This window comes from Xenopus laevis, chromosome 7L, assembly GCF_017654675.1.
Source record: "Xenopus laevis strain J_2021 chromosome 7L, Xenopus_laevis_v10.1, whole genome shotgun sequence".
Classification (NCBI taxonomy): Eukaryota; Metazoa; Chordata; class Amphibia; order Anura; family Pipidae; genus Xenopus; species Xenopus laevis.
In genome coordinates, this window is record NC_054383.1 from 113,069,964 (window position 1) to 113,083,135 (window position 13,172).

Sequence of the window (13,172 nt, forward strand, 5' to 3'; positions counted from 1 at the left end):
GTCAGCAGCTTCTCATGTTGCATTTTCTTCCAACCTAGCTCACCATGAACTAAAAGAAATTGAATTCCTTGTAAAAACAATTGAAGGCCCGGCTCCAGTATTGACATGGAACAAATGGTGAGTTATCTCCATTTCAAGCGGAAAAGAGAGTGAGATGGAGATGCGAAAATACGTGAAGGTACGAGAGGTGAACAATTATAATTTTGCCTCATTTTCTTCTTCCAGGAGCAAAACATTCAACGACTTTGTTCACCAGTGTTTGCAGAAAGATCCAGCAAAGAGACCAACTGCACAGCAGCTCTTATCACACCAGTTTATTAAAGACATGAGCAATGTAGAAGGTGTAAAGAACCAAATTACAGAAAACCTACAGAAAGGTACGGTAAACTGTAAATCTCTGGAGATGAAACATCAAAAACTGTAAATAGAAAAAGAAAATATTAACAAATTGCAAGATTACTATCAATAGGGAATCCATGGCTAACACTGTCCAATCTTTCCTTAGCTGCAAAGGGTTGAAGGCATAAAAGAAGATCTGAAAAATACTGACAAATATCGACAACATCCACCATCAGTTCCTTATAACATCTGCAACTGAGGAGTTGGTGGAGATGGATCCCAGCAGCTTCTGTACCTGGAGGAACAGAAACAAAAAAATGGAACCAGGGCAGCCATCGGGGGAGGGACGGGGGCAGAACTCTAGGGTCCAACCGTTATACTTGTACTGGGTCCCAGAAGAAAAAGTTGGTTCCCGATGGCAGCCCTCCATGGAACTCCCTTACTCTCAGATAGAGCCAAATGTACTCTTCTGAGAACTGGGGGATTTAGAAGACGGACAAAAAAAATGAAATATTTTGCAATTATATTATTTATTCTTTACTTTTTTAAAATAAATTATACATTTATTCTGTATATATATATATTTGCTTTGTTATTGTATGCTGATAATTTTTTAGTCGAATTGAAACTTCGAATTCAAATTAGAATTTTTGATTTTTTTTATTTTCAATGTGGTTTAAAAAAAAAAAAATCGAATTTGCTTTTTGAGGTTTATCTTATTTTGGCCCTTAAGAATTAGAATTCGACTATTCGCCACCGAAAACCTGCCGAATTACGGTAGAAGTCAATGGGAGAGGTCCAGGGATCAATTTGGTTATGTTTGTAGCCTACCTGACATTTCAGTTGTCTTCAGAAAAAAACTCAAATCGAGTTTGATCGAATTTGAATCAAATACGATTCAAGTTTTCGGGTCATTTAAATTCGTGAGTTTTTAAAATTAGATTTTTATGGATAAATTTCCCCAAGGCGAATTTCAAATTCAATCGAATTTAAGGGAGTTTTAAAAAAAACTCACATAAATTTGAAATACGACTGTTGTTAAATGTGCCTCCCCATGTTACACTTTTGAATGACATTGGCCTGCTGTAAATTCTAATTAGCAAGATAGGCTAAAGGAGGGTGGAAAAGGGAGGTTTAAGGGAGGCCAAAGGGAAGGAGCTCATCCATTTCCAGGCCCCGTGGTACCTCTACATATAGGAAAGTAACTAATAAACCATATTCTAATCCAAAGTACCCTAATTAACTCCTGATCTTCAGCCCAGCTCAAGACAGAGTCCTGTGTGGGTCTGTCTTGAGCCAGTGGCCACCCAGCATGTCCCCCTACCAAGATCCTCTATCTGACCCGGCCTGCAAATAAATAACTTATCTTCTGACCCGGGACCAAGAAACCAGAAGTAACATCATCACATACCAGAAGTGACATCACACTGGAGCCTGCCCAAGGGAGGGATCAGTTCAGCACCGTAGCCAGGTACCCAGGACTTAGCCCGTCTGGTCAGGGAATCAGGATTTTATGCCCGAAACCCTGGCCCAATGCAGGACTCTAGCTCAGGGGAAAATAATTCCAGTGAGATGTTCAATAAATCAATTAATTGCGGGGAAAGATTAAATACAAAATATTGCATTGTTCTGTTTATTTTCAATGTGGCTGTAAAATTGTAAAATTCTCTTTAAAAACTTGCATACAAATATCACTTGTTAGCCTGCAATACTAAATTCCAATACTAAAGATACACTTTCATCCAGTTTTTTAATTTTCATAAAATTCTGCGTACAACATGGAGCTGGCCACTGCTGTTGTATAAACTATAACAAAGGGAAAGTTGTGCTCACCACTAATTTTTAAAATCATTAAGCGGGGGTGCAATGAGGCTGTGACCACAAAATACATATAGACAAATACAAAGAGGTCCTCTGCGCTCAACTCATTATCAATATATTAAGGACATTGAGTCATTTTGTGCCTTAAGCTACCAAAAAATGCCTTACCCATTAAACAAAACAGGGATTGTTTGTCCATATATTGCAATATATTTAAGCTGGCCAACTACGTCAAAGTCATCCCATATCTGGCCAGTCCTACACTCAACTTTCATCTGCTTCATTAAGAATTCTACTGCTTCATTATACATTTTACCCAGGGACTAAGTTTTACATGCAACTTACTAGCTGCTTTCAAGGTTCAAACTGCCAGACATAGTTGCCCTTTTATTGGCCACCACTGGGTCAATTGGATTATCTTTTTTCAGCCCAAATGAACTATGTAACAATATCTGAACTGGAGAACAAATTTCAAAGTTCCATATAAAAGAGGCAAAGTGGAAAGACATTAAGCAGAGGTTGCGTGAACGTCTTATCAGAATGAAACATTGTAATCGGGCAAAGCTAGAGAAATCCACATTGTTTCAAAGCTTTGCCTCTTCAACTTGATTCAATATTATAGAAAGATATAGAATATAGTATATAGATGATATTTATTTTGCAAGTCAATACCCTTGCCTTCTTGTAAGTGATATGAAGAGCTTCAACAGCTGTAAAATGAAGACCGAGCACCTGAAATGAATAGGGTGCACCAAATCTCACTGGTCAGCAGACATGGGTGGCTATGGTCTCCCACTGTTAGGGAGTGAAGTTGTAGTGGGCTTCTCTTAAGTGAAACAATGGCAATGTAAGGTCACTTCTGAACTCCAGGATCCCCTAACATGCCAGTAAGTTATAAAAGACTCAAGCATTAGATGTGATGAACATGTTGGAGTATGTGCTATTACAGTTGTTGACCAGTGATTATTAAGCTATTATGGGCCACCCTTTTCTTGTTGGTCAGACCTGACAGTTCTGAGAATGAATAAAGGCTAGCAATGGATAAAGAACTTGGCATTTCCCTGCTGTGGTTAGAATGTAAGAAGAGATGCTTATATTCATTTTTACCAAAAACCTCTAGCACACGCGAGATAGATTATATATATATATATATATATATAGCGCACTTGAAATCTAAATATATATTTCGATTTCAAGTGCCATGGCTGCTAGATTTGTGGCAGTAGTATTAGGAGTACAGGTATAGGGTCCATTATCTGGAACCCCGTTATCCAGAAAGCTCCAAATTACGGGAAGGCTGTAGACTCCATTTTAATCAAATAATTCAAATTTTTAAGAATGATTTTTCTTCTCTGTAATAATAAAACAGGGCTTCGTACTTGATACCAATTTAGATATAAGTTATCTTTATTGGAGGCAACACAATCCTATTGGGTTTGATTATGTTTAATTGATTTTTAGCAGCCTGATGATATGGAAATCCAAATTACAGAAAGATCCTTTATCCATAAACCCCAGGTCCTGAGCATTCTGGATAACAGACACCATACCTGTATTAGCATTTGCTCTGCCATCATGTTTCTTCAAGAGCACAACGTCTTGTTTTGGCAGGTGGTTTCCATTACTTTAATGGCACCAGCCCAAGGGGTGGCAAGACTCCTCTTAAATTAGCTGGGTCCCAATTCCAGAGATGGGCACCAACCTTAAGGGGAGGTGAATGTATAAGGAAGTAGTGTGCGATTCTAAAATAACAAGGACTTTTGGAAAAAATTTCATACCAGGGTTCACTGTTAAGCAGGGTCACTGGCTGGTGAAATCCATATAAAGTAGTCCAAATACTGGGTATTTATCAGTTTAATTGGAAACCATAATTAGTTTTTCTTCTTGCATTTTTGGAGGCATTTTCACAGCTACTGTACCAAGGTCGATATCCCCACTCATGGTGTATTGTGTAAGTTACAGCAAGAATTGTATAAAGAATGGCAGACCCTGCACGTTTCACCACAACCTTGGCATTAGGCAAACTAGGAGCTATGCAGGAAAAACCTTTATTTTGGGCAAGAGTTTGAAAAGAGTTTATAATTTATATTCATACATTTATTCAGTTCCTTTGGATCTTTTGCAGTTTTTTCCAATTTTATTGGCTTTTATATAGAAAATAATACTGTGTGCTCTGCGTCACATTCTTTACCATTCTATCACAGCAATAAACTTGGTAGAAAGAAGACAAGAGAGGGCAAAGAAAAGCAGAAAGGGGTAATAAAAGGTGGGGGGGGGGGTACAGAAACTATGGTGTTTTAATGGAATATACTTCAGATTTCATGGGTAAAGTCCATGTAAGCCATGTTTTATTAATTTTTCCCATGTTGAGTTGAGAAGATGCCAACATGCCTTCATCATGGTAGTTCTCTAAGGCAGAGACATTTTTTCCAGTGATGCGCTATATGGGTTCAGACAAAGTGTAGGATAGTGTCCAGGTATAGGCACACTAGTATAGAATAGAACTAGTTCTTGTATGAACAAAATCATCCGATCCATCTGTTGGGATGTTCTGAGTTTCAACTGAAATTGTTGCTATTGTTTTGTTGACACCTATAATGGCACTGGCATCTGCACTGGCACCTGCATCGGCATCTGCACTGGCACCTGCATTGGCATCGGCATCTGCACTGGCATCGGCATCTGCATTGGCATTTGCATCGGCATTTGCACTGGCACCTGCATCGGCACCTGCATCGGCATCTGCACTGGCACGTGCGTCTGTACTGGCACCTGCCCTGGCTGACCTTCCCTTACCAGTCGTCTTCTGACCTTCCTGGCATTTAGTTCCCGAGCCATTTGGCAAAGAGTGCATTGGCCGCAGAATGTGGCACAAAGAAAGTCATCAAAGATACTGCCCTGCAATACAAGGGAGATGCACATTAAATGAATAGAGATGAGAACTGAATAGAAAAGAAACCCAATATGGGGCTGGTAATTAAAATAAAAATAATCAATGAAATACACAAGCTTGTTTCATCAAAGGAGATTTTCTATTGTATCCAACCCCTCTTCCCCTGTAGCAAAGCTGGATAAAACATCAAGAGACTCATTTGCCATTGGGACAATGGTTTCTGCAAGAACTCTGCACCTTGCGCTGGATTAAAAATAAAGTGCAAGGTGCAGACCACAGTTGGTTGCAAGGCAGGTGTGCCATAAGCAAGGACTGGGTATAGAGCTCTGCAATTCTTTACACCCATCGGTGCTACTCAGCTTCTGCAGCTGAGAGAGGATGCTGGGATTTGCAGTTGAGAGACAGGGGGCAAAATGACTGAGGATGAGGGAAACATGTGGATTAGGGAAGCAAAGAAAGAGCACATGACAGTTCTTCCTGTTTATGCAACCTTTAAGGGCCAACATGCACTTACTGTAAATTCTATTTACCTGAATATGGTATCTCTCTCTAATTCCAGTCCTCATGGCAACAATAGTGCCTTGTAATACCGGCAGACAAAAGCACTCTCCATAATCCTGAGCTATTCTACAAGCTAAACACATGGGTATGAATGAACCGCAAAGACCTGGGGGAACAAGATAATGTTTGAGTTAAAACTTCACTTCTTGGCCTTTTGTCTATGATAAAAAAAAGCAGATATGGCTATATGCATGTGGTTAAAGGGATACGGTTACGGGAAAAACACATCAGTTAATAGTGCTACTCCAGCAGAATTCTGCACTGAAATCCATTTCTCAAAAGAGCAAACAGATTTTTTTATATTTAATTTTGAAATCTGACATGGGGCTGGATATATTGTCAGTTTCCCAGATGCCCCAAATCATGTGACTTGAGCTCTGATAAACTTCAGTTACTCTTTACTGAAGTTTCCCCCCCAGCAGCCTAACAACAGAACAATGGGAAGGTAACCACATAGCAGCTCCCTAACACAAGATACATGAAACCACACTTTGGACCTGAAAAGCAGGACAGTATAAGTGTTCTCCACATGGAAATATATAAAGAAAAAAAAAGGTGTTTAGTATGTTATAGAATGGCTGGTTCTAAACATCTTTTCAGTTGGTCTTCATTTTTTATTTCTTATAGTTTTTGAATTATTTGCATTCTTCTTCTGACCCATCTAAAAAACAAATGCTCTGTAAGGCTACAAATGTATTGTTATTGCTATTTTCTTATTACTCTTTCCATTCAGGGCCTCTCCTATTTATATTCCAGTCTCTTATTCAAATCAAAGCATGGTTGCTGGAATGATTTGGACTCTAGCAACTAGATGGCTGAAATTGCAAACCGGAGAGCTGCTGAATAAAAAGTTAAATAACTCAAAAACCACAAATAATAAAAAAGGTCTCAGAAAATCAGTCTCTGCATCATCAATAAAAGTTAATTTAAAGGTGAACAACCACTTTTTTATGCTGCAACAAAGTCCACTTATCATCACCAATCATTTCCCCTTTGGTAGAACCCATCCCATTACCTACAGATTCCAATGTCCTGAAAACAGTCAAAGGTGCCAGAACTCCAGTGGCTGATTTTGCTGGTGGTGGTGTAAACCTGGACTGCTTGTGGCTGAAAGTTGATTGTTCGAGATGTTTCCAACTAAGAACACAAAAAGAGTAGAATTTAAATGATTTAATGCAAAGGTTCCAAGTGAGACTTGGTTTAATCAAATCATTATACCAGTTTGGGATCTATTATCTGGAAACCAGTTATGCAGAATACTCTGAATTACAGGGCCATTTTAATAAAACATTTTTAGAAATGATTTCCTTTGTAATAATAAGCCCAACTAAGATGATAATGAATCCTTATTGGAGGCACAATAAAAAAGTAGACAAAGATATGAAGATCAAAAATTACAGAAAGATCCCTTATCCGGAAAACCCTATACTATATAGAAGGTAGGCCTCTGTCTCTGCAGATGTTGCTAAACTTCAGCATTGTTATTGCAGAATACACATACACAAGGAAGGATGAAAGACCCATTGTACCGGGAGCTTTAGGGAAATACAGGGAGGCAGAGCAGAGCTGATGGAGAGATCAAACAAAGGTGCAATGTGGGCCTGGGATAGGTATTACAGTATCAGTCAGTTTCAGACAAATTATGTGGATGATACTACAGGTATGGGACCTGTTACCCAGAATGCTTGGGACCTGGGGCTTTCCGGATAATGGATCTTTCCATAATTGGAAAATTATTTAAACATGAAATAATCCCAATAGACTGGTTCTGTCTCCAATAAGGATTATTTATATCTTAATTTGGATCAAGTACAAGGTACTGTTTTATTATTACAGAGAAAAGGAATCATTTTCAAAAATTTGGATAAAACGGAGTCTAAGGGAGACGGGCTTTCAGTAATTCGGATCTTTCTGGATAACGGATTTCCAGAAATCCCATACCTGTACCAGATACAACAAGCAATATCATAGTCATTGTGTAAAAACAGTTTGCAGATAGTATTCATGTTAAACATTCAAAAACAGAAGAATAAATCTTAGGTGGCAACTATGCAGAGCAATGAATTTGATTTGAAATGTTTTTGTTTGTATTGGTGTGTCTTGAATTATGGATCCAGCAGTCTCAGGTCATTCTAGCTTCCAATATAGGTCTTTCCTACTTTGCGAAAGGATTGGCAAAGTTAAAAGCCAAAACCTGTAAGGATGGATACTCTATTGCCTATAGCTGTTGGGACATTCTGCTGGCAAGGTATGGTGTTGAATGACATTAACCCTTCAGAAGGCCTGGCATGTCACCCAGAGGATGTTCATTCTACTTCACCATGGGGTGACAAAGCTTAGCAAGAGTATTTAGTGGCTAGTGCTATTTAAGTTTGAATTTACAGAACACACAAATCTCCAGTGAAACAAAGCACAGGTACCCAAAAAAACTTTCCTATCTTCAAGACAAAACAAAAAGCTTGCAGGCTAGCATTTTTTAAACCTTTGAAAGCCATCCTTCATGTCCAAGGTGGGTATTGCGGGTGCTGACTATAGGATATCATCTACTGTTCTCAGCATCTGACAGTATTTAATATTGTGTGGTGGAGGCCTGTGCCGGACCTGAAAGAAGTCAGTAAACATTTAAGAGTAACGAGATTCTAGGTGGAGTCCATTTTCACTAGCCAGTCTTCCCTGGAGACTGGCTATTTTCAATAGATTTAAAAGACACATATAGGAATATTCCATAAATGATGCTTAGCATCTCTCTTAATTGAGACAAAAGTCAACTTGTTCCCTCTCCATTTTCAGCAGCATCAGGTTCAGTGTAAGGAAACTGGGCCTTTCTTTTACCAAAAACAACACCCCAGATAGAATGGAGAACCAGGTAAAGATTTTGCACCAGGGCCTATTGTCCCATAGTAACGCCAGTGCCCAGCATAGATTGTCACTGAGCAGTAAGACCACTTTACGCTTAAAGGGATACTGTCATGGGAGATTTTTTTTTTTTCCCCAAAACACATCAGTTAATAGTGCTGCTCCAGCAGAATTCTGCACTGAAATCCATTTCTCAAAAGAGCAAACAGATTTTTTTATATTCAATTTTGAAATCTGACATGGGGCTAGACATTTTGTCAACTTCCCAGCTGCCCCAAGTCATGTGACTTGTGCTCTGATAAACTTCAATCACTCTTTACTGCTGTACTGCAAGTTGGAGTGATATCACCCCCTCCCTTTTCCCCCCCAGCAGCCAAACAACAGAACAATGGGAAGGTAACCAGATAACAGCTCCCTAACACAAGATAACAGCTGCCTGGTAGATCTAAGAACAACACTCAATAGTAAAAACCCATGTCCCACTGAGACACATTCAGTTACATTGTGAAGGAAAAACAGCAGTCTGCCAGAAAGCAATTCTCTCCTAAAGTGCAGGCACAAGTCACATGACTTGGGGCAGCTGGGAAATTGACAATATGTCTAGCCCCACGTCAGATTTCAAAATTGAATATAAAAAAATCTGTTTGCTCTTTTGAGAAATGGATTTCAGTGCAGAATTCTGCGGGAGTAGCACTATTAACTGATGCGTTTTGAAAAAAACATGTTTTCTGATGACAGGATCCCTTTAAGAAGGATGCTTTGAAGCCCCAGCCAATAAATGTAGATCTGTGAAAAGTTATTTATTCAAATGGCTAAACGGCATCTACAAGCAATTTTTGGCTGCCATTACTAAATGAAATAAAGTAAGAGATTGTCAGGGTTCGTTTTAAACCACACTGTAGTGTCTGCTAGAAGCACCCCATGGTTAGCACTTTCACTAACCCACATTTTGCATTTGACCAGATACTAGAAACCTTATAAAATCATTATTTGCACACAAAGGGACATATTCAATTCAGTGAGAACAAGTTCTCTCATGGTTTATCATGTGAAATTTGTTTCAATTCGAGGAGGAAAAATTCTTTTAAGTTCCATTTTTTCCCCCATAGACTTCAATAGCATTTGCACTTGATACATTTTTCTGAATTGAATCTCGAATTGAATCTCGTCCATAAGTTTTTACAAGATAAACCTTTTTCTCCCTGAATTGAATGTGGCCCAAAGAGAGACAGAAAACAATTACACTTTAAATAACTGCTAAAAAAAGTGAGGCATTGGTAACAAACTTTGCCCAAACTAGTAAAGTTCACATCCACTTCAAGGCCCCTTCCTGGCACTGCTCATACTAAATCTATTGTGTTTTTAAAAAATCAGAGCAAACATTGTGACAGTAGTAGTAGTAAGAGCATGTTGTAGAGTAGTAAGAGCATGTTGAACTTACCCTTTACTCAGGAGCTCTACTGAAAAGATCAGGGAAGTGTTCAGCCTCAGCTAATTAAAGTTAATCGGTGAGATGCTCTGAAGGCTGAATGGCAGCTAGCAAGAAATTGCCAGCACTTACTTCAATGCACTAGCCTACATTCTGGAGTTGACCTGCAGCTAGAAGTAATATATAGCCATTATCTGCTCACAGAGAAAAAACTTCTAAATGCTGGGAGGGGGGGCATGGAAAGTCACATAAGGGGAGTAAACTGAAACTGGTGTAAGAAATAATACTGGAATTAAACAGAACAAACTCTGTTTAATAAAAGCCTTTGTCTCTTTCCCAAATACAGCATTTTTGGACACTGGGATGTTAAATTGTCGTTGCAGAATGCCAGTTTAGTGTTTAGAACTGAAGAAAATCGCTTTACTACACTTTTTTTTACAAAAAAAAAAAAAAGAATCACTTTGGCATAGGTTGGGGTTAAATAAATCCTTGTCAAGATCGTGTTTTTATATTTCCTTGAATAAATACTATAATGGGGGTTTAACAAAATTGTAGGCTAATATCCCTTCGAGCTGCCATTTAGACTTTAGAACAGGCAGCTCATTACAGATGAACCTTAATTAGCTGGGATTGAACACTTCCCTGCTTTTCTCGCTAGAGCTCCTGATTAAAGGGTAAGTACAAGATGGTCATACACTGTTTGCTTGGGGACTTATGAATTTAAACACACTATACACTATTATTTGTATATATAATCACTATATTTTGGCCTGTGTGTGTGATACCAACACTTGATCTTTGGTAACAATTGCCTTGGTCGCCCTGGTGTTCTGCTGATCTGGAGTAAGCAGGAAATGGGAGAATTGTTAAATACTTACCATAATTCTGTTTTCCTGGCCACTTTCCATGGCAGCATGCTACCTGACCCTCTTGGAACTTGGTATTAGATGATTGGGGGGTGGGTTCCTGGAGTGCCTTTAAAGTTTGGGTTGGGGGAGGGACACTTTGGTGTATGGGCTGGGGTCCCCCACGAGTATTATGCTGTTATGGATCGTGAGCAGGAAAAGCTTGGTATATATGAAACATTATTTTATGTGGGGCAGTTATTCATTTCTCATATTTTGTTAAAGCGGTTGTTCACATATATATATACTTTTAGTATGATGTAGAGATACTGAGACAATTTGCAATTGGTTTGTGAGTTTAAATTTTTATTCAGCAGCTCTACAGTTTGTGATTTCAGCAATCTGGTTTCTAGGGTCCAAATTACCCTAGCAACTATGCATTGAGAGGCGAGGACCTGGAAAGAAAGATGAGTAATAAAAAGTAGCAATAACAATATGTTTGTAGCCTTACAGACCCAGGCTTAGGGACATCTTGTGGTCGAATATAAATTAGTAATTTTTGTGTTATCTGAATGGGACCTGTTATCCAGAATGCTCGGGACCTGGGGTTTTCCAGATAACAAACTTTCTGTCATTTGGACCTTCATACCTAAATTCTACTAGAAAATCATTTAAACATTAAATAAACACAACAGACAGATTTTTTATTATATCTTATTATATCTTAGTTTGGATCACGTACAAGGTACTGTTTTACTATTACAGAGAAAAAAGGAATCATTTTTTAAAAATATGGATTATTTGGATGAATTGTAATCTATGCGAGGCGGCTATTCAGTAAGTTTTCTGGATAATTGGTTTCTGGATAACGGATCCCATGCCTGTATTTTGCAATCCCAGAAAAACCTGCCAGCAGAGAGATATTGCATGCAAAAAGGGAATATATATAGTCCTTGAAATATACTGCGTAGACATCTTATAATTCTACAGACATCAGATTGGATGGTGGGATTACTGGACTTGAGCAAAGTCCAATGCCTGAGGAGGAATGTAGGGGCGAAACTACAGAGGAAGCAGACCCTGCGGCTGCAGCGGGGCCCATGAGGTATAGAGCGCTCCATAAGGCCCTAAATAATGAGCATTATGAATGTATACTGGTAATACAAGGCAACCTCTGGATATGTTGGGGGCCCTAAAATGAATCTGCTGTAGGACCAAGTAAACATAGTTATGCCACTGGAAGGATGTAATCCCATAGATCCATTGGTAGTGTAAATTGTTTCTGCCCATAGGTTATATAGTAGGAGGGAGCATGTGGATGAATTTGCCGTGGAGGCTGGAGCATAAGGCCCCCAATAAGAAAACTAGGCCCGATGGAATAAACTACTTACAGATGTCAGTAAATGAGGTGCAGCTCCTCATACCACACTCCTAGTTGGTGTGAGTTAGCTAGTAAGAGCAATTTGTGTTTAAATGAGTATATCTAGTGTGGGGTACAGGTCCAGGTCCAAACTGAGGTTCAAAATGGCCTCTACATTTCAAATACACAGCTACCCAAACAGTCCCCCATAGGCCCCATAAATAGTGACTAGCTAATGCATCTTCCAGCAGCTTCACTGGCATTTGCCAGAATCTACAGGGTGCCTGGTGGGGTTGCTCTCAAGATGATACTCGCCATGTGAATAGGACTCTGGGTAATCCCTTAGAGCAAAAATTGTCAGGAAGCATGCAAGCGTTTCTCATATTTAATCCATTATTTGTCAGTTTCTCAACCTGATATATTTCTTTTCCAAGTTGCAAACCATTCATGCTGTGAGTCTCTGACAAATTTCCCCACGTCTGATTGGTTGATTCCAGAATGAGTCAACAAGCAAGCAAGGTTGAATTGTCTCAATTCAAGCTGGAAAAAGCACAGTAATGAATAGCAATACCTAATGAGCCCTATTTGTGAAAAAGAATTATTAAATAACTTCCACAAACTGAGTACAAGGTTGTAGCGATGAGAGATGAAATAATAAACAGAACCGCTTCTTTGTATACAGTTTGATTGGCCAAGCGTTCAGGTTTGTTGGGCATTGGGTGACTCAGTACGGAGAATGAGAGTAGTCAGCGATTTCAGAGGATCAAAGTATGTTTCTTGGGGCCAGAGAGGAGACAGGGCCACACCTCTATGTAACAGTTCATTGTATAAATTTTTTAAAAAAATGCTTCCTTATTGTCTCTCCAGTTCACAGGACTTTGTTTGCTAAGCCAGATACAAATGCCTTTATTTTTCTCTACCAGTAACTTATTAACTTTGTCCGCTACACTTATTAAATCATTTAGATAAGGGAATTGGCTCTTTTCACGCCTTCTCTAGTGGTGATAATGATGCCCAGAGGGTTGCCACATAGTGCTGAACTCGTCTCTCCTCTAACCAGTGCCAGGC

The 13,172-nt window shown here is 39.1% G+C and overlaps 1 protein-coding gene across 1 annotated transcript; it reads right to left on the bottom strand.

The window, feature by feature from the left end:
• Nucleotides 1-4,192: 4,192 nt before the first annotated feature.
• On the bottom strand, nucleotides 4,193-10,901 carry cnfn.3.L (cornifelin, gene 3 L homeolog). Its single transcript, XM_018226310.2, has 4 exons — nucleotides 10,778-10,901; nucleotides 6,634-6,751; nucleotides 5,584-5,720; nucleotides 4,193-5,058 (listed from the first exon to the last, which is right to left on the bottom strand). Exons 1-4 carry the CDS (start codon nucleotides 10,805-10,807, stop codon nucleotides 4,753-4,755), a joined length of 591 nt encoding a protein of 196 aa, XP_018081799.1. The 5' UTR covers nucleotides 10,808-10,901; the 3' UTR covers nucleotides 4,193-4,752.
• Between the last annotated feature and the right edge of the window lie 2,271 nt (nucleotides 10,902-13,172).